At 37.9% G+C, this 22,734-nt stretch overlaps 2 protein-coding genes across 2 annotated transcripts; one reads left to right on the top strand and one right to left on the bottom strand.

Annotated features, from left to right (window-relative positions):
- Nucleotides 1-2,280: 2,280 nt before the first annotated feature.
- Nucleotides 2,281-2,875, top strand: LOC137736046 (large ribosomal subunit protein uL30x-like). Its single transcript, XM_068475388.1, has 3 exons — nucleotides 2,281-2,285; nucleotides 2,464-2,557; nucleotides 2,660-2,875. Exons 1-3 carry the CDS (start codon nucleotides 2,281-2,283, stop codon nucleotides 2,873-2,875), a joined length of 315 nt encoding a protein of 104 aa, XP_068331489.1.
- Nucleotides 2,876-15,799: 12,924 nt separating this feature from the next.
- Nucleotides 15,800-16,419, bottom strand: LOC137736568 (uncharacterized). Its single transcript, XM_068475819.1, has one exon. It carries the CDS (start codon nucleotides 16,238-16,240, stop codon nucleotides 16,037-16,039), a length of 204 nt encoding a protein of 67 aa, XP_068331920.1. The 5' UTR covers nucleotides 16,241-16,419; the 3' UTR covers nucleotides 15,800-16,036.
- Nucleotides 16,420-22,734: the final 6,315 nt, after the last annotated feature.

The following is a 22,734-nucleotide window of genomic DNA, read 5'->3' as shown; positions in this document are numbered from 1 at the left end:
GTTACTGGGTCAAGGAATCCTCCCATGCACTCACCTTGGCTCTATTAGTGGATGACATATAATTTGGTTCATATAATTTGGTTTAAAAATTATTTTTCTAACATTACCTCAAACCAAAATACACAACAAGCAATCGTTCTTCTTGAAAAAGAGGTGATCCAACGGCACCTTTCAGTATAGCTACCTTGTTACGACTTCACTCTGGCATTGACTGTCAACTTGTGCATCAAATGTGGACTCAATCTATATCAGTACTTATTCTAAAAAAAATTATTTGTCAGCCATTCAAAATCGTTTTGCTTTTAGTACTACAGTCTAGTGATATTTCTCTTCACTTTAAAGTGACAGGTTTTAGGTTCTATTTTGGCCAAAGGCGAATTTGAACCATATTATTATTAGCCTATTGTGAAACTAAGCTCATCCTTTTTCGTTAGTATGGATAATATTGTTTATTAAATAAAAAAAGACCCCAAACTTTTATGATATATACACAGGTTACCCTTTCATATTTGAAAAATGAATTTTGCATAACTGCGAACAACTTTAACAAAAAATTCACAGTATTATTCATTTTAACGAAAAATTATATTTTTACACTAAAAAGTCAATCCTAGTACTATTCACTTTACTTTTTATTTTATCTTTATCGTTAAAACTCAAAATTTTAAAACATTTTTTATTAGTTTTCCTTTTAATAATAGCCATTATTAAAATGGACGATTGAGATGAAGATTTGTATTTCAAGTTACAAAACGGGAAAAATATCCAAAAACTGAAATCCACTTACTATTGGGCCATTTCCTCTGTACATTATCACTCACAGCAAAATTTCTATTTGTTAACCTCTAACAGCTTTGACAAAAAAAAAAAAAAACAATCACCAACAGCGACACGCTCACAACTAAGCCTTTTTGTAGCGTTGAGTAGTAAAGAAACACTCGAAGAAAACTGTTTATTGTAACATTTTAACTGAGCTCTATTTAAACGCCAACGGTACTGAATTAAAATTTAAAAGGATTGTTAGTTAATGAGTGAAAAGATAGCGTTATTCTACACTAATTCTACCTTCTACGCACTCTTGTTAATTTTTTGTCATTGTCTTCTTCAATTAAATTAATTCAACCGTCGAAAATTGATAAGAGTGTATTAAAAGTAAAAATAGAGGTGTGAATATATAAGACTACGAGTGAAATAGTCCATACAAAAAACCCAAGTCTCGTATTTATGAAATAAGCAGTTGCAGTAGGGTAATAAACTGCAAGTAAAGTTTTAATTCTCTGGTTTTCATTCGTTTTTCCAGGTCGTTGCAGAGAATTCAATGGTGTGTTCTTGGAAGTAAACAAGGCGAGATCGAACATGTTCCACAGGGTTGAACCCTGACCTGCGGGTATGTCATTTTTTTCGTTTCGAGCTTCATAGCCTCATGATATTTATTTCTGGGTTATTTTGTTAATTTTAAGGGTTCTTTAGATTTAAACCCTTGCAACTCTTAAACTTTAGACAAAAACCCACATATATTATAACTTCTAAATAAAACCCAAATTTTAAAGATGATATCATGTTAGATAAAAGATGTCCATGAATTTGTGGTTATTTACAAAATCATGCCACCAAATCTCTTATATATTTCTTTTAGCTAGACATTTAATTTGTTTAGTATATTTTTTATATTGTGTGAACTCCTCCAATCCAAAATCTAATTAGATCAAATATATACGGACATATATTCTACATTTATGTATACTAATACCATAAAAAGAAGTAGGTAAATTAATTTTGTTACAAATTTAAAAAGTAGGCACATTAATTTTCATGTAATTATACAGTAGGTAAATTATTTTCATAAAATCAAACAATAATAGATATTGTTTTCAAAAAATTAATTTTCATAGTAGGTAAATTTTTTCATGCAATTATACAATAGGTAAATTATTTTCATAAAATTAAACAATAAATATTGTTTTCAAAAAATTAATTTTCATAATAAGTAAACTATTTTCATGTAATTATACTGTAGGTATAAAATTAAACAATTGATATTGTTTTCATAAAATTAATTTTCATAGTAGGTAAATTATTTTCATAAAATTAAACAATAGATATTGTTGAAAATAAACACTAAATTAGGTATATTCAAATTGAAATTTATTGTCGAAATTAAAAAAAAATCCACATTAATTCCTCTATCTAGAACCATATTTCATGGCTACAAGACCTTGCCAAATTCAATGCACGTGATCAATTAAAACAAAATTACAAGAACTTTCCATACTGGCTTAGATGGGGTATATTAGGGATCCAAAAAATATAAAAACGGACACACAAACATAATTTGGTAAGTTGCTTAGTTGGATCCTAATCATTGGGTTTTATTCGAATAAATATTTTATGATGGGCTAGAGGCTAGGAAAAATGAGTTTGGAGGGGGAAAGTTAAATTTTCAGTAATTTTAATGAACTTCAGGTACCCTAATTTGAAGAGTGTCAAAAAGTTAATCTACAAGAGTGGTTATGGGAAACTTAACAAGCTAAGAACTGCACTGACTGACAATTCAGTTGTACAGTAGGTACAGAGAGTATATGATTAGTAAAGTTCAAAACGTGATCAAATTTCTTTAAATTCATTGGCATTCCTTCACTGACATTGTTTGAAATCATAGGCTTTGGGCAAGTTTGGAATTATCTGTGTGGATGATCTTATCCATGGTATCTTGAATGTTAGGCCTCACTTCAAGGAGGCAAACAACATCCTTTGGCCATTTAAGCTCAAGGCGCCTCTCGGTGGTCTAAAGAAGAAGAGAAATCACTGTGTTGAAGACGGTGATGCTCGAAACCGTGAAGACTGTATTAACGAGCTCATCAGGAGGATGAATTAGATTAAAGCAAGAACTTTTCTTCTTTTGGAAATTTCGAGGTGTTTACGTATTTTATTTTTTGTCAATCAAATTTATCAGACTTTTAGTTATGGTTACAAAAATGGTTCTAGGCCGTTGGTTGCTTGGGTTGGTGCTGAATCAAATGGCCTCAGCGTGGTGCAAGGTTGATGCAGTGGAAGGCTGAAGTAGAACTGCAAGTAGTGGCAAAGGCTCCAAAAATATTAGATGAATTGACGGGGCCTCTGATTCAAAATGAGACATGAGTTATTTGTAGGGAAATGTTATTTCATTAAATTGAACATGACGAGAAATGTAAACCTTACCGCAAGCAACATCTAAGCAGTGATATCCTTTGTAATTTATTGTTGGAACTAATTCGCGCACCGCCATGAAACGTGGAGATGCACGAATCTGTTTATCTACGAAACATAACACAACCGTGGGTTAGTCAAAGACCCAGGGGGGAGGGGGTGTGCCGGTAAAATGATCTCTGACTGTTAAGTTAGCAGTATAAGACTTAAGAGTGGGCAAAAGAATTAGAATGCGAAATTGTGCTATTAGATATAAACCCTAGAAGAGTGTATTTATACCAATCGAGGATGAGACCTTTAAGATAGGGAAATTGTATTAAACCAGAAGAATCTAGAGGATATCTAGAAAGTAGATATTACTACCTCTTAGGAGTGTGATTATGATCCAAAAACTTCTTGGTGACAGAACTTATTAATTCCTAATTGTAGGAGAATGGAGTCTCGACTTCTCTTTGGAAGTGGACTTCTATTAAATGAGAGGAAACTAATTAAGAAAGAAAATGAAGAAGATAATAAAGAAACTTTGAATTACTTTCAGAATTGCTTGTTTCCTTTCAATGAATAACTTACGTATTTATACAATATTTGATTGCTAACATTAACTAAATTAAAATAGTAAATAGTTTTTTTTTTTTTTTAGAACAAACGAAATTATTTAAACTGATGGGTGGGGGAGTGAGCTAAGCATCACAATGGGTTAGTAATAATGTAATTCAAATTCACCTTTGATGAGAATCAAAATTAAGACCTCTCATTTACAAGTGCAAAGGAATACCACTAAAAAGTAGTACTAAGTGATAAATAATAAATAGTTTTAAACCATAAAGAATGAATAACTTAAAACCTCAAACTCATTAAAACCGTTAACCTTTTTATGGTTTGTAACAATTCATTATAAACCATTAGGGGGCGTTTGTTTGCTCTCACTAACTCGGATTGGACTGGACTGGACTAGCTATTAGTCCAATACTGTGTTTGTTCCATGCTGGGACTAACATTAATGAGACTAAAGGGGACTAGCATGGACAAAACCCTTCACTAAGAGGTCTTAGTGAGACCCCCCAATAACCATGGGACTAGCTAAGACTATCCTCTATTTCTCGTCCTTGTCATGCTCAACGACCACTCCCGACAGACTCCTCGTCATCGCCGATTACCTAGATCAATCATTAACTTCCCGACTCTCTTTCAGATCCATTTCACAACCAACTTTCATATAAAATATACCAAATTGAAGCTGGGAGTGACAAGATTACGATTTTACTTGAATCGAGGCCAAAATGTGGTCGAATGTGGCTGAAAAATGGCCTGGAAGTCTCGGCCTGTTTGGGCTTCTTCAAATCCATGACAAATTCGAGCATGCAAAGCTAAGATCTCGGTCCAGGGATGTTGATGAATTTTTTGGCGGTGCTAACTTCATCCAATTTAATGAGGGTTGGCCAAAAAACACATCGGGAAAATTGGAGCCGTGAGGTTCCGTTCGAACAACGCATAACTAGAGAGGGAGGGAGGACAGAGAAATAGAGACTGGAATCAATAAGGAGTTTGACCAGGAATGAGAAAGAGACATGAATTGAGAGGTCTGAGAGGAAAAAAAGAGGGAGAGGGTGGGACGATGAGAGAAGAGGAAAAGAGTGGGACGGAAATGGTAGGAAAAGATGGAGAAAAAGATAAGATCATAATAAAATATTAATAATTTATATATTAAATAAAATAATATTAGAATTTGTTATTATCCAGCTTCTTAGTCCAATACTACACCAAACGCTTCACTAAGTTAGTCCAGTTTAGTCTAATCTAAGCCAGTCCAGCTTAGTCCTTGAAGCTAATCCAGTCCGAGATAGTCCGGCGCAACAAACGCCCCCTTAGGTTCTTATGGTTTTAAGTAATTTAATAATACAATATAATTAATTATTTTGATAGATCTTCCTGGATCATGGCTCCCCCATTTAGAACACTTGAGCTCCTGATCAAGCTAGACTATGAGACGAGGAAACTCTGTTGCTACCTTGTCTCGACCATACCACTTTGACTTGCTAGGAAGTTGCCATTTCTTACCAATGCAGAAATTTTCAAATTCCCATACTTTGTTTCATGAACCTTTTGCTCCAAGAGAATGTCCTTCTCCAAAGGATCTTTTCGCTCCATCCTTAAGTCATCAATTGAATGGAGACGAGTGTCTTCGTCAGGATCATCATCCAATAAAGGTGGTTCAAAGAACTTCAAATTCTCGGCATTGATGATCCAGTACATATGCATGTATGGTGGTAGATCGAGTTGGAAGGCATTATCACCAATTTGTTTGATGATTTTGAACGGTCCATAACAGATAGGCTTTTGTTTCTTTCCTTCTCCTTGTAAATGCTCTTTAACAAGGTGTAACCATACTAGGTCACGTTCTTTGAAGTTGCATGGCACACGATGCTTGTCATGACGGTCTTATAGCATTATTGTGACCGTTGTAAGTATGTCTATACCTCTTTATGGATCTTGCTTACTTGTTCAAGAACTGTTTGTGCTCGAACATGTTCTTCTTACTTTCCACTAAGTGCATTGGCATTTACAAGGAATACCATATCAAAAGTACTTTGTGGTAGAAAACCCAAACAAACCTCAAGTGGAGATTTGAGTGTAGAACCATGAATTGCTTTATTAAAAGCAAACTGTAAATAAGGGAGACTTTCATCCAATCTTTTTAGATGTTTGGAATTATAACCTTTATAAATGTCTGCACACATGTTGTAAAAACAACTTAGCTGCTTATGGAATAAGAATCACCATTGTCCAATAATGTTCTTCTTACATATAATAAAAATCACCATCTTGATGAAACGATCTACTACCACAAATAAGTAGTCAAATCTAGACTTGGTATTAGTTAATCCACCAATAAAATTCAATGAAATGCTCTCCCAAGGTGTCCTAGGTACTGGTAATGGAAGATACATTCATGACTTCTTATTAGAAGGCTTCAATGTGTTGCATAGAACACAACCCTAATTGTACCTTGAAACATCGAGATGCATCCTTGGCCAATAGACATAACAACGAATATTCAATATTGTTTTCTATACTCCAAAATGTCTGACTATTTTGGAAGTATGAGCTTCATGAATCCACTGCAATATGTCTCCATCATTTGAATGCATAATGTGTTCCTTTGTACATTAGACCTTCTTTCAGTTAGAACTCACTAGTCTTTCCTTGTAGCTTCGCATAGGCTAAATTTAAATCAACATATGTGTCATACCCTTTGGTGTACTCTAAAGGAACAATAGGTTGGATTGCATAGCCTCCATTAATGCTGAAACTGATGTTGGTGGTCGAGATAACATATTTGCCAACTTATTAGTCGCTCCCTTCTAGTACTTGATCACTATATTGAATTGTTGTAGGTAAGACATCCATTTATATGGCGGGCTTGTTGCAACTTAGACTGCGTAGTAAAAAATTGTAGAGGTTTATGATCTGAGTGAACCACGACTTCTTTCCCTAACAAGTAAGATCTCCAAATGCTTCACTACTTGACACAAGGCGTAAAGATCCTCGTTATAAGTTGGATAGTTCAATACTGGCCCACTGAATGTCTGAGAATGGTATGCAACTGGCTTGCTATAATGAAATAAGTCTTTGAACTCCTTTTGCAATTTTCTAATTCGGAACATTGTAGAGATATGATAGATCAAGTCACAGCTCCATAACTCTAATCTTGTGGTCGAATCATTAGTAGAATAAATCTTCTACACAAATCAACCAACCTCTTAGCTTGGTTAACTGTTAACAAGCTTTCTGCACTTTGAGGCGTATAGGCGTTGACATGGAACTCCCTATCCTTCATAAGACAATAATTACGAAGCATTTTGTAGTGAATTGCATCACCACCTCATAAATATAGACTGCCGAGAATAACTTGGCACACATCTAATGGAACCACCTCGCATGTCACCTCATCAATGAAACGATTGGTGATTGCAAACTTAAAGGTATTTTGCTTTGTGATATGCAAGTCAACATCCTTCTAAATCCATCATAATGGGTATGGCTTAGGATGCGGTGTGGTGTTTAAGACCACTTTCTAAACTTGAGCCTCTGAAATCAAGTTTTTCTGACTTCTAGGGTCAGTGATGCTTGCACTTCTCATGAGACTCACCTGAATATTCACATGAAACAACTTTTTACGACTATGAGAATTTACAACATATGTTGGTTTAGTCATAAGGGCAAGACTAACATCAGGCTGCCTCAGTTTTGGAAGCTTTTTTGCCTGTTGCGTAGTCAAGCTAACCTTTCTGTCATTTCTCCCTTGGTTGTTTTTCACCTGCTTCTGTCACAACTCAGGGTGAAGTATCCAACATTTCTCTGTGGCATGTTTATTGGTTTGATGGTGATCATAATTGTTCTTCAATGTTGGATTTTCCTTGCTTTCTTTCCCTTTTTTTTCTTCTAATTAGATTTACTGTTAGGTTTCTGTTTGTCATCTTTCTTGTCAGCTCTTTTGTTTTTGGCTTCGATAACGATGACCTTAATAGTAACTTCTTCAATAGTATCTACGGTGAACAATTTCATTTCTTTCCATATATAGTTAGAAATACCTCTGATGTACTTCAAGAACACATTGTGGTCATTGACATCGAGATCCAAAACCATAACTTGGTTATAGAGCTCGGTAGTATACTCTTTGATAGTTTACCTAAACCTTTGTTGAAAGTGTTGCCGCTTGTACTATCTTTCTTCTTCGTAGCCAGTTGGATAGAGTTGTTTTCTCAAGATCATCTTGAACTCCTTCCAAGTCAAATCAGATATATCATATACCGTTTTTGGTAAGATTTCCACCATGTAAAGGCATGACTCATAAGTTTCAAGTTGCGAATTTGAACTTCTGAGAGTAAGAGTATTTATACGTAGTGAAATAAGTTTCTAAGGTTTCTGTCCAATTGTCTAACTTGTCTGCATCAACAGCCCCTCTGTAACACATGGATATCAATCTTAAAATCAATTTTTATGGTATTTGGGAGAGTTTTATTCTTGCCTGATGATTCTTCTTTGTTATGCTTTGTTTCGAGATTGATGTCATCATCATTTTCTATCTCTTCATCCATCATCTTCTTGAGCTTTCGGTGAGTCTCACGTGAAGTGGATACACTGGAGGACTTTTGTAGACTTAAAGCCTTGAACAAGTTTAGAAACTGACTTTGTCAAAGTTTGAACTTGTTGTTCCAGTTTGGTGATTTGTTCCTCTCCACTAGATGTTCCATCGCTGTTCTCTTCTGTCATATTTCCTCCCTTAGTCCTTGGTTTTCCATGAACCTTTGAAGGACTTGAAAGTTCTTCTCTCGAAATTTTGTGTTAGCCATGAGTCAGGACCATAAACCACCGCCACCCTTTTCAGATTTGAGACTCTGATACCACTTGATTCAAACACTTCTTGGTGATAGAACTTAAGAATTCCTAATTGTAGGAATATGGATTCTCTACTTCTCTTTGGAAGTGGACTTCTATTAAATGAGAAGACACTAATTAAGAGAGAAAATGAAGAAGCTAATAAAGAAGCTTTGAATTGCTTTCAAAATTGCTTATTTCATTTCAATTAATAACTTACGTAGTAAATATTTTTACTAGGTTTTATGGTTTATAACTAGGTTTTTATGGCAAGTGGCCTTTTACCACAATGGTGGAAAAGTGTTGAGTCCTTGTATGTCAATGTGGGTTCGAACCTCGTCGATAACTAATCTAACATCTAATATAACAAAATCTATCATTAATAAAAATAAAAATAAAAAGATTTTTTATGGTTTTAAATAATTTAATAATATAATATAATTAATTATCTTGATAAACCATCCTAGATCAGATTACTTATGGCCCATACAATCCTTAGATTGTAAGGACTCCCAGAATATAGGAAACATGTTGATCCCTTACTAGATTACGTTTTCGTATCTTGTGGAACAAGCATGGTCAATCTCAGTGAAGTCGTCGAACTTCACCCACTGATTTTGGAACAGGATGGTGGTGGCTACTCCGTTTCAGCACTGCAAAGGAGGCTGTCGAATCCATGAACGAACTTCTGAGGTATTCGTATTTCGATCCATCTTACTCTAGCCTAGAAAAATCATAGCCCATAATTATCATAACCAATAAACACGCATTTCATGACTTTAGGCATGAGCTTGTGTTTATTGTAAAGAACCAGACAGGGACAACAGGTGCATCCAAATGCTTTAAGAAAGCGATAATGCCCAAGATTATGTAGATGCAATCGATTAATGAGAAATGTGTTAGGGGTGAAAGCCTCCACCCAAAAGCTTGGTGGTAGATGAGATTGAGTGAGAAAACATAGTCCAATTTCAACAACATGATGATGTGTTCGTTCAACAATGTCATTTTGTTGTGGCGTGTGAGGACAACAAATTTGTTGGACTATCCCATGATAGAGAAATGTCGGAATGCAATACTAGTGAATTCACCACCATCATCAATTTGTAGCACTTTAATTTTGCGAGTTAGTCAATTCTCAAACATTATTTGAAAGTGATAAATATAGTCAGAACATTAGATTTGCGAGTAATAGGAAACAACCACACAAATCGAGAAAAATCATTCACAACAAGTATTGTAATCAAAATTAGACAAAGTTGGAGCAAGGCCTAAGACATCAAGATGTAGAAGATCTAAAGGATAAGAAGTCCAGAAGTCTGGGAAGAAGAAGGTAATCGACACGCCTTGCCTAACGGACAAATGTGACAACTCTTATTGGAAAAGACTGCAACACTAAGAAGAATGTGGTATTTATTTGCTAATATTTGAAAAATAGCATTAGAAAAATAGCCCAAGTGGGCATGCCACACATCAAGAGTTGTCTGTTCATAAAATACAATGTTAAGAATGACATGAGAAGCAGCTTGAATAGAGCAGAGATCGCCATGGTTATTCACACAAATTAAACCCTCTTTTTATCAATTGTAGTGAAGAATGTAAGTAGGGATCGTTCTGGACCGGGGATTAGGAGGGATTGTTAATCACTTGGAAACTGACTCAAATATGTAAAAACAAGTTTGAAACACTATACTAGACTCAAAGAATGTAAAACTAAACTTTAAAACACCAAAACAAACCAAAAGACTCAAAACAGCACCAAAACACTCAAAATTGCCTTAAAAACACAATCTGGGCAGTTTTGAACACTAGACACAACTTTGGACGAAAATTGGTTTTAACTTGACCTAAGACACTTAAAAACACAAACTAAAGTGATTTCTAACTACTATGACTCAACAAAGTAAAGGGGGATTGGTTTTGGACGAATTTAAAAACAAAACAAACTTTTTAAATTAGAACAGATTGTAAAAACGAATTTGATGGAATTGAATGGATGGGAAGCTAGCTAAGGGGTTCATCTCCACACATGTTATACTTGCATATAAAACTATTTCCAATTGCTTTTCAATAACCCATGAATTCTCAACGCCCCAAGTTAATTAGGTTCGCTTAAATTAACCTTCAGATTTTCCTAACGTTATTGAATTGGATGATTGCATACGACAACCCAAAACATTCCCCACAAGTCCCCTACATGATTGCATAATAGAGATACAAGCAAGAATCATTAAGTTCTATGAAAACCATAAGCATTGACGAAGCACTTGTTACTATGATTGCATGAAACTTATGCCAAGAATTTACTTAACGCGATTGAGATCATCAACCTTTACTACTTGTGAATATAATTCCATAACGATTAGGTGAAATTTCCTTATATCCTAGCATCCAATTTATGCATGATAATTAAGCGTGCACTCTCAACCAACACACACAAATCAATGTAATTCTCATAGATAAGTAAATTGAATTCACAACTTATGAAACGCAATTAGAAGTAATCAAATCATATAGCAAGTATGTTCATGGTTTCGAATCCCCCCTAGCCAAGGGGGGGTTTAGTTCCTCATACGCACAAAACAAAGAGAATTGAAATTAAACATTGAATTCAAAGGAAAAGAAACACCTAGAAATTCCAGCGACGCGAACTTGAATTGCATGAACTTCCGAGCTTCCTTCTCCTCCTCCTTGGTGCGGCAAAGGTCTAGGGACAGGTTTAGGGCTTTAGGTGTATGGATGCATGGTTATGGAGGGATGTAGTAGTGTTTAGGGGAAGGGGATGGTGTGGCAAAGCTTAAAACTAAGGAGAAAGGTGTTTGGTGGTTGCGGCAAGGGTGTGGAGAGGGTTGGACGAATTTCTGGAATTAATGAATGTGTATGAGAGGTGGTGATCTGATCTAGGGGTTAATATGAGTATATATAGGCACTTAAAACCCTAGGGTAATCAGATATGGACTTGAATAACCCAAATCCACAAGGAAATAGGCTTAGAAATCAGAAATAGAAAGGGATAATGCTTCCTAGGTGCGGCAGGTAAGGAGATAAGGTGATAAGGCTTCTAGAATGCCTTGCAAGGCAAGGGAAATCAGCTTTCTAGAAGGATTTGGGGCGCCACTTTTGTAGGAGATAAGATAAGGTTCCTAGAATCATGTTTTAAGGGCCAAATTTGTAGGGAAAAAGAGATAAGGGTGCGGCACCTTTGTAGGGATAATGTTAGGGCTTCTAGAAAGCCTAAAAACTAAGGGGATTTGGATAAAACCCACGGCAAAGATAGGATAGGGCATCTAAGGCTTCTAGAAACCCTCCAAGATAAGGTAAAGTGCATGGCATCCCTATAGGATTAGGATAAGGTGTCCTAAAGTGTTTAGGACTCCTCTTTGTGGCTGAAAACCTTGTGCATTAGGATTAGGAAAGCTAATCCTTCTTCATCTTGGAATTCTTCTCCTTCTTGGACTTGGAAAGCTTCTTTGTTGCTTCACTTGAGACCATATGGATTTTGACTTTCCTTCATCAAGTAGGAAACCTTATTTGAGTAGGAATCTTCATTCTTCTAGGAATCCTAATTCAACTAGGAAACCCATCTTAACTAGGAATCCTAATTCAACTAGGAAACCATCTTCCATTTAGGGACTTTCCTACTTCAACTAGGAAACCTTGCTCAAGTAGGAATCATCATCTTCAAGCCTTCAATTTCGTCCATCCTCTTGGCTCCAAGCATATGATGTCCATTCCAAGCTCTAATTTGCTCCAAAAGGCTCCAAAATGCATCCTTTTGCATACTTTGCCCTTAAAACCTGAAAACACATAGAACTAGCTTAAAAGACTACTTTACTAAGGAAAAACACTATAAATGCACAAAAACAAGCTAAACTAAGGTGCGTAAATATGCTCCTGTCAGTTATGCCTAATCAAAAGTACATGTCTCGTTCTCTTGTCATTCACACGGAAACATTCATCATCCATAAAAAAAAAAAACAATGATTATCACAACAGAAGAGATGAATTGACTGTAAGTTCTTCTTGATGGCAAGTACATACAATACATCATTAAGATAGAAATCCATGTGAACTAGAGACGATGGAATTACCAATATGATACATGGGTAAGTAAGCACCATTCCCAACAATAATTGAATCAGTAATTGTTATGGCTTAATTTGAGTAAGGTGAGATAGATCATTGGTCACTTGATGGGTTGCGCTCGAGTCGATGACCCAAGGTGTGGATGATGAGGCGGTAACATGACTAGTGGCGTTACATCCGAAATTGAGAACCATGTTCATTTGTTAGGTTGCGGATGATCTAGTTGGTTTGGATTGAGAACTTTGTGTACGTCTTGAGCATGGGGCCCCTTTTTGTCGGGGAACGATTCATGCGCTTGGCTCCTTGTTTTTTCTTGTCGTTGGACTGCTTCTTATCTACCTTCTTCTAGGTGGCTTTCGGTTCCTCCTAAGGTTGCTCAAGTGTCTTGTGGACTCATTGGGCTTTGTCCGAGAGTGCATGCTTTTATGCTAAATTGAAGAACCTTGCCAAGGTCAAGTCCTATCCTATGATCAATTTTCCAAAAAAGGGTGGCATGCAGAGTCCATTTCGGAAGGCTGCAATGGTTATCGTGTTGTTGCATTTGGCGATCTTGGCATTCTTCACCTTGAATCATTTCACGTAACTATGAAACAACTCATTCGGGTCTTTGTTGATGTTGAATAGATAGATTGATTTCTTCTTGATCGAGTGGTGAGATGAATATTCCTTAGTGAAAACCAAGGAAAGTTCGTCGAAGCTCTGGATGGACCACGATACCAGGGTATGAAACCAGTCTTGCACCTCACCTCATAGGGTAGTGTCAACATATTAAGGCATCATTGTTCCTGTAAAGGAACATCGCGCTATGGTTGTGTTTTATGTGCTTCTCCTGATCTTCATTTCCTTTGAATAAGGTGAAATGCGGCATGCTAAACTTGCGAGGTGGGTCCGTCTGCTCAATCTCGTCAATGAAGGGTGACCTGCTTATGTTGGCTACGTCCTTTTGGAGTGCTTCGTCAGTGATTTCGATGTGCCAGAATTCACGTAGTTGCTTAACTAAGAGCCTCCTTACTTCTTTCTAAATTTTCCTCTATTGAGCCAGTGGAAACTCAGGTTGCCTCGAATGGTGATCTTTAAGTCATTGTTGCTCTTCCCCATGTCCTGCTCGTCTATGTTGCGTTGCGATGCATATGGTTCATCTTTAATAGGTGAGCGGGCTGCTCGTGGCTGCATTTGGGGCTAACTGCCAGTTGAATTCGAGTCAGACTATAATTTGTGTTTCTCTTCGTCTCTTACATTGCCTCATTTGGTGCATGGTAAGAGAATCTCAATAGATACTGTCTGGAATGCTCGCCAAGTGTAGACCTAACAGTGAATGCACACAGACTCGTGGGCTAATTAGGGAGTGTATGCTTCTTTGCGCAGTAAGGCGGGATAAGACGTTTTTTTTCTAAGGAAGAGACAAGAGTGCACACTGCCATAATGGTCCATTCATGGTTGGTTGAATGGTTGTTTCATGGGACGTCGTTGGAAACAATCACCGTTTTCTGCCATTGTCCTGCTTTGGGACATCTTATTTGGGTCACTACATTTCTATGTGCTCCAGAAGCTAACTCACCAAGGTTGTTTGTTGTGCAATGACGTTTGTCAAATCTGCAATCCATTGAGATAAGTGGAAAAGCTCGACTAATAAACATCTCCTTGTTGTGGTGGAAGTGTAACAAGTTGCAGGTGCAAAGTTCCAGCCTAGATGAGGAAAAGCTACAGTAAAACGAGGTGAAAATACCCCCGTTTCAGTTGCCAGTCCAAAAGTCTGTTTGGAATGAAGACTTGAGGTCGGATTGGGCGCACGTGCTTAGGATGAAGCGCATGTCCTAGTCAAGGCATGGATTCAGGTCGACTTACATGACCTTAGGCTGAAGTTTGGCACACTAGGTTGGCGCAATAGGCCTTTTGCCTGTGGGCTTCCTTTGCTGGCTAGGCTAGTTCCGTCGTGGTTTTAGAATTATCAACCATTGTATCCTTGGCCTAGGGATTGATCAAGGAAATTTTCTAGGAAAAATATAAGGGAACTTTAACGAAAACCACATTCTTTCACTAAAAGTCAATCTTGGTACTATTCACTTTATCCTTTATTTTGCCCTTATCGTTAAAATTCAAAGGTTGCAAGTCATGTTCATTAGTTTTCCTAAAATACAATGACTAAGAGCTTAAAGGAAATTCAGCATAATAAATGATTTTGAAGAATCAATGTGAGAGCCTTTTTTGAGCATATTAAATGGGGCTCTCAATGAAAGCACCAATTGGCGGTAGCAAAATTCTACCATCTTTAGTCTTGATGGAATTTGTACCTAGAGAACAAATAAACACCTTCTATCAAGCCCAAAGCCTCATGCGCCCATGAGGTGAGGGGGTTGACCAATGGATCTCCGATGCCTAAATTTGGTGGAGATGGTGTATTTACAGAGCTAGGGTCGGCCATGGAGTTAGAGTTTTGCCATACACACGACGACATCTGATTGACCAAAGTGAATCATCTGTGTGATAGATGAGAAAAGAATCATCCCAAATATATTAATTATGAGATAACATCTTGGGATTATCTTGGAAATAGATTGGATATGATTGAAATTCCTTCCCAGATTGAGTTGATCTTCAATTATGAGAGTATTAAAGGTTGGATTCGGTAATAACCTTATCTTTGTAGTAGGTTTTTCATGTCTTCAAGAAGGTTGAACTGCAGGTGGATTAAATGTATCGCCAATTTAATGATGGCATTCTTGTCTTCTTTGAGAAAAAGTCCACTTGGCATCTTCGGGATTTTTAGAATTATTTTTTGCTTCACAATAACATCAAATATAAGTGATTCATGTATGTGCTGAATGGTCTAGATTCATGGTCACATTAAGACAATGGCTACATATTGTAAAATATAACCAGATTTTTGTGAGTACAAGCAATATTTTGAACTCGTGACGCTGTGGATGAAGATGAAAACCCAACCCACACCAGAGCAATTCATCGCTCGCATAATTCTAGATTTTAGGCAAATAATGCTAGATTATTGATTTCCTCTAAGCAAGTAAATAAATTTAAAGAAAAAGGAAATTACCCTTCTTAGATCTTCCTAGTGTTGGCAATGCTTCCACCTGAGAATCATGAATTACAAACCAAAAACAAACAGACAAGACATTCCAACCAGTCTATAATTAGATTTAACAGCAGCAGTTGCATGTCACTGTCATTAGCAATTTAGCATTAAAAACAACCATCTAACAATAATTTGTACAAAAAAACCCCAGCTGGTTCCGGAATCCCATTAATAATTGTACTCAAAACTAAAATAGCATAGAGAGGGAGAGAGAGACAGACGGAGAGGATCACAAATCTAGCTACGATTTCTTGGGCCTCCGTTACTAATATAATTACATATGGTTGTTGGCGTTATCTAGTAGTCCAGGACCAAGCGCCTGGAGCAGAGAGTACAGAAGTACTTCCTCTTGATCTTGAAGCACAAGGGCAGAAAGCAAAGCTTCCGTTGAGCCTCGACATCCACCGCTTGCACTTTGCCTCGGCAGTGCGGGCATGATCCAGGAGCTTGCTGCCTCCCCAGCTCCTTCTCTTCCTCGTCGCACACGCACGCCAGCCACATTTTTCTCCTGGGATTTAACTTCTCTGGGATTTGTGTGAGGTTAGTGTTATGGGTAAGGTTTGTTTTGATCCGGGTTTTTGAGAGAGCGCTCCCGGATTGGGGGATTTGGGGGGTTGGTGACTTGGTGTTGGACAACTCAATGTGAAATTAACATAAAGAAGCTGAAACCTGTCAGTGACTGCATAAAGGGATGGGGAGAGAAAAAGAGGTTGAGAACGGGAATATACCCCACGTGTATTATTAACTATTGTTTTTCAAGCAAGTAAACTTTCATTACCGTAAAAACTATTATAAGGTTCAGATAAACAGCGACAAATTAACTATAGGTTTTACCTTTAATTTTACGACGATGATATTTATGCTAAAGGATGAAGGATTTATTAGTTCGACATAATGAATTGATATAGAACTTGTCATTTACAAGAGTTGAATTAAGACTTTCTACTTACAAATAAATAGGAATATCATTAAGAAGTAGTACTAGTGATTATGATCTCGCTCTAAGCTATTATGTATTACGAAAACTCGACCATAAGCATATAAAGAAGCAAAGTAATATGGCAATGGAAGGTATCGTAAACTATATGTGATCTAATATTCTAGTGGATAAGATGTTGAATTTTTACCAATGAGTTACATATTCGAAATTTCACCTCCTCTAAATTATTATAATGGTTTCGATCCTTTCACCTTCCCTTATTAATAATAAATTTAGAAGGAAAAAAATATCGTAAACTTAGGACATGAAGGTGATCACACTAGTATTTGTTCATGTAATTTTTCTTAGAAAAATTTATATACAAGACAAATTTTGATATGTAATCTTTAAAAATATGAAGAGGATATTTTCCTATGAAATCTTATTCTGCTTGTACTAACCAGCTACATAGTGTGAACAACCGATTTATAGCACGTGTCCTTGAATCTACACACAATAATTTTTCATTTCATGCTCTTTTAATATTGATCTTTAGGCTTGCTTCTTCATTTAGGGGTGAAAAATTAAATTGATAGCAAACTCGTTATTAATAAGATTTAAACTTAAAATTTTTCACCAATGGCAAAAAGTCCAGGCTCGCTTACAGAAAGTAAAAACGAAAGCAAATTAGTTTCGAATGATTAAATATTTATTTATAAATGAAAAGAAATATCACTCTTAAGTCATTATTACCATCTAATTAACTATGGACATCGGTGGGGACTAGAAATATTCACCAATTTCAATTTACTTTTCTCTTTTTGGTGAGTTTGAAATCGAAAACCCAATGACAAATTTAAATAAAGTAACATAAGGTCTATTTTTGTTTAATTGTATTTTTCATGAACGCTAGATTGTAACATGTTTAATGTTTTATTAGATAAATATAGGCCAAATGGGATTATAATAGAGTCCATGATCCAAATTTATAAAATAAAAAATAATAAAAAAATAAAAAAATAAAAAAATAAAAAAATAAAAAAAACTAAGCTTAACCAGGTTTATATTGGGAAAATTAGAATCCCCTACAGTTTTTCTATATCATTTAGATTAAACATCTGTGCTTTTTAAAATTTGATTAAAGTGTTTTGACCAATAGTCACCTCCAAAATAATTTTTGAATTCATCATTTTATCTGCATGCACTTTTCCTTATTTAGTGGACATATTAGTAATTAAACTATTTTTTCTCTTCTTCCAAATATGTTTTTTCGATCATAGTTTTATTTTTTTTTTGTTATGCAAACATTTAATATTATTTCTTTTTCCAAATGGTTTTTCTTTTTCAAATAGTTGGTGATCAACATAAAAGCTCTGTGTAATTTTTTCAAATTTTTTTGTGAAATTATATATATATATATATTTTGCAGTTTTTTTAAGTATAGTTGTTGACGAATTATTATTAGGTACAATAAATTACGTATATATTATCTGCGGGTACGTTTGAATTTACAAAAATCATTAATTGATATGTTTATTTGCAATTTTGGTATGTTTGATTTGATATATATTGTTAATATTGTTACATTTATTTTGTACACATTGTGTATTGGTACGTTTATATTATTTCAATCCTATTTTCTCTTAACGTACTAAAAGAAAAACTTATTTCAGTAAGTTTGATTTTGGGGGATTTAAAAATATTTTAAACTATTTTGGAAAGAAAACATCTTAAATTGTAGCATTATTGTGAAAATAAATTGAATCTAACCAACTTTTTTTTTTTTTTTTGTACAATTATGTCTAACAGAGGAGAGTGTAATTAAAAAGCTAGATTATAGGAAATTTGTTATAATATAATGTGCATATGTGACATCCCGTCCCGGAAATATCGAAACGTACATGTGAAATTACAATTTTGCCCCTAGTGCGTTTTTCGTCACGTTTTTGGTTGTTTTGTGTGTTGTGGCATGTCCTTGGGCCACACACACACTCCCACACACAGACACTGTCCATCTCTCTCTCTCCTTCTGTCTTCTCTCTGTCTCTCCCGTGCTCCTTTCCTCCCTTCTCCATTGAAACTGTACGGACACACACATAACCATACCAAACCTTGCAGATCAAGGGAACCAAGCATACCATTGAACTCGTGAAGTCGAGGCGAGCACATCCATACTATTTTCAGGTAAGAAAACCAACATTTTCACGTCGATTCGAAGTGGTCCGACTTGGGTACTATTCATGCAAACTTAATCTAGTTAGTTTTTGGACTTTTGAAGCTTGTAGATGTGTTGGTGAGGTCCCAAGGAGCTTGGGAGTGCATCGTTGGACGGATTTGGACGTCGGAACCACGAACTGTAAGTTTGGCCGAATTTTCATATTTTGGAAAGTTTGATCCCGTTGTTTTTAGGCCCTAAAACTAGTCCAACGTGGTAGATTATGATTAGGGCTTCATTTTGGTATAAAGTACGTGAAAAATGGATGAAAAACGAAGGAGAATAGTGAATTTTAGCTTTCCCAGTTTTTCCGGTGACCGAAGTCCGGCGAGGGTAGGCCGGAGAAGAAACATGAATATTCCGTTAAGTTTAACAGAATATTCCTAACGGCAGTAACGGTATCCGGTTAAGTTTAACAGAATATTCCGGAATCTTAACGGAATATTCCTGACGGCGTCAATTGACACCGTCAATGTGCATGGCACGTGGCCGCGCGTGGGGGCGCGTAGGTCCGTGCCTAATTTGGCGCGTGAGAGGTCCAAAAATTATTTTAAAAATATGGTTGTGATCCTGAGGTTGTATAGAGCACGTTGGTATATTCATTTGTCCATTTTGAGCAATGTATGAGAAGTTATTATGAGAAGTTGGTTATGTGCTTTAAAGTTAACGTTTTTATAGCTATTTCGCATATAGGTGACACGTACCCCGAGGACGAGCGTGCACACGCGAGGCAGGGGGGCTACGACCTTTCTACATATCAGTGAGTGGGCTTTTGGTTTTCCGTATATACCTATATACTATATTTTCCTAGAACTTGAATAAATGTTTATTCATTATGCCATGCATTACATTATCGTTTTTCGTGCATCGTTGGGTACGTTATTAGTTGCATATATTTATACATATGCATATTGGGTGCTGTGGACGCACAGGTAAGTGCCAGGTAAGTGGTATTCATATTTACATTCAGCGGTAGTTTGAGATGCTTAGAGAGCTCATAACCTGCACCCCCGGTGTTAGTGCTCCCGCCCAGAGTAGGGCACAGTCCTTCACGTGATGTTCACCTCCCGCACCACACGCTCAGCTTGGATCCAAGTTAGGTGCACAGTCTTGTCGTACAGACCACATTAGGTGGTTCCGACTCGTAGGTGACCCGCGATTATTCGCACAGCCTTCACGTGATTGTAGCACTAGAGCGTATATATGTTACACCCAGGCCTATCGTACAGACCACTTTAGGTGGTTCCGACTCGTGGGCAGGTTCAGTTATTGAGTTGGGATTTGAGCTCTATATGCAGCCGTACAGGTCATGTTAGGTGACTCCGGCTGCCAGATGTTATATTATTGATATGATTCATACCTGAGCACATACATTTCATTATGAGGCTTTGACATGGCATAGTTGAGCATGTTTGGCATACCCTTGAGCATGATTGGCATATTTATACATACGTATATATGATTATTTTCTGGGAAGTATACAGGTTTTACGGCGAGGGGTTAGAAAGTATTTTATAAATGGTTTTCAAAAGCTTTGTTTTTGCCCACTCACACTTTTGTTTTGCGCCCCTCCAGGTTCTAGTTGAGTAGCAATTCCGGTGGTTTCCCAGAGGGCTTGTTCGGCACTTCTGACAGACACCTATCATTGTAGGGTCACCTTCGGGTGAACTATTGTCGCGCATTTCTCTTTTGGACTGCTGTTGTCTGGCTTTGAAATTGTGACTCACACGCTAGCACGTATTTAGTACTTTGTATGCTAGTTTAGTTTTTAATTGTTCGTACTTATATATCATTACTTTATTAGCTTCCACACGTGCACATGGCTACGTCACCTTTGTGTGACGGCCAGCACGCTCCGATCTCGGTCGGGGTGTGTCAGTTTGGTATCCGAGCCTAGGTTTGGCAGTCCTGTGTCTTTGTGAGTATTCTAATGGTTTTGGTGTTTTCTATCAGAATTATGCCGCCTCGTCGGGAACCACGTCGTACTTCTGAGTCTAACTTCCCCGATGTTGCTCAGTTGGGGGAAGTTTTTGCTACAGCCCTTCAGTCTGTGTTGCGCCCTCCCCAGAGGACTCCTCTGGAGACTATGTACAATCTGAAGTTGGATAAATTTAAGGGTAGTGAGGGGCACGAGGGCGCAGAGCGCTGGTTAGAACACATAGAGAAGACTTTCCGTGTGCTGCATAATCAGGGGAACTTGCCTATGGAGAGGTGGGTCGAGACGACCTCATGGTTTCTGGATACGGAGTCGGTAGCTTGGTAGGAGCAGGAGCTTCGTAGGTTGACTCCAGATCAGAGGACGGATTGGAATGTTTTTACGGATTTGTTCAAGAGAAGGTATGTGCCCCCTGAGTACATTGACCGTAAGAAGCAGGAGTTTGCCGAGCTAAAACAGTGGAAGATGTCGGCGAATGAGTACTACCGCAAATTTACGGACTTGTCTCGTTACCATCCTGATGTCGCTGGTAATCCGGCGGAGATGCTTCGTCTTTTCCGTTTGGGCACCAGGAAGAAGTGGCGTTCTATGGCGTCTACTGTCCACATCGAGACTTACCGGGACTTCTATGAGATACTGTTGAGGATTGAGGACTCTGAGAATATGTCGAGCGACACCGATGAAGAGAAGGACAACAACCAGAAGAAATATGACAAAGGCAAAGGTCAGGCATCGCTCAGGCCCCGTCAGACTCAGAACTTCAAGAGGGGTGGTGCTAGCTCGAGTTCTTCGAGTGATGGCTTCAGTGCCACTGGACAGGGTCGTGGAGGTAGATTTTCTGGTGGCGCTAGAGGCTAGAGGCAGGGCGATGGTGGTCGAGGCAGAGCCCCTGTTTGCCGCAGGTGTAACAACAGGCATTTCGGTGAGTGTAGACGTGGTAGCAACGGTTGCTTCACATGTGGACAGGTGGGACATAGAGCGGCGAATTGTCCCCAGGGTTAGCAGCAGAAACCACAGCAGACCTTTATGCCACCACTTGCCCCACTCCAGCAGATCCAGGGTCCTAGTAGCTACCGCCAGACGGGTCGAGGTGGTGCTTACCACTATCAGGGTGATGCTGTCCCTTATGCTCCGGGGCAGTATCAGTATCCCCAGGATCCCTATTCCCAGGGTGGTTATCCCCAGTATTCAGGCGGCTATATGCCGTATCCTCCAGCTCCAGCGGGTGGTTCTCAGTGGTATCAGGGAGGACAGTATCAGCAGGGGGAGATGGCCACTAGCAGTGCAGGGTCTTCGAGACAGTCGGGTCCGCCCAGTCAGGGGCGTGGTGCTCAGGGACGCGGCGTTCAGGCGAGCAGAGGCCGCGGCGGGCGTCAGCAGGGACAGGGGCGTCTTCACAATATTTCTCTGCAGGACGCTCAGAACAACCCAGACTTGATTATGGGTACGTTGAACATTCTTGGTTGTTTTGCTAGAGTCTTAATTGATTGTGGGGCTACACATTCCGTAATTTCTCATACATTTGCTCAAGTGACGCAACCTCGCCCAACACCTCTAGGGTACGATTTAGAGTTCGCTATGCCTAGAGGAGAAAGATGTGTTGTAGATTGTGTGTACCCAGGATGTCCAGTGATCGTAGAGGGTGTTGCTTTGTCAGCCGATCTTATCCCGTTAGATATTGTGGACTTTGATGTGATTCTGGGCACAGATTGGTTGCACTCTATCGTGCCAACATTGACTGTTACGGGAAAGTAGTTACGTTTCACCGACCTGGACTACCTGTGGTTACTTTCGTGGGTGAGCAGAGTGGGGTGAGACATGGCGTTATCTCGGCGCTACGAGCGAAAAAGTTGTTATCTAAGGGTTGTCAGGGGTATCTGGCTCATGTGGTGCTAGATGAGGTTGTTACTAACAAAGTGGAGGAT

This window comes from Pyrus communis, chromosome 6 (genome assembly GCF_963583255.1).
Source record: "Pyrus communis chromosome 6, drPyrComm1.1, whole genome shotgun sequence".
NCBI lineage: Eukaryota > Viridiplantae > Streptophyta > Magnoliopsida > Rosales > Rosaceae > Pyrus > Pyrus communis.
Note: the sequence above shows the minus strand (reverse complement) of the source record. Positions and strands in the feature narration are given on the sequence as shown.

Bases quoted from the DNA above. Each gene is read 5' to 3' on its own strand.
- LOC137736046 (XM_068475388.1), top strand. The intron at 2,558-2,659 runs GTACAGTAGGTA...TTGAAATCATAG, and splicing joins CACTGACTGACAATTCAGTT to GCTTTGGGCAAGTTTGGAAT.
- LOC137736568 (XM_068475819.1), bottom strand. From the start codon at position 16,240: ATGTGGCTGGCGTGCGTGTGCGACGAGGAAGAGAAGGAGCTGGGGAGG.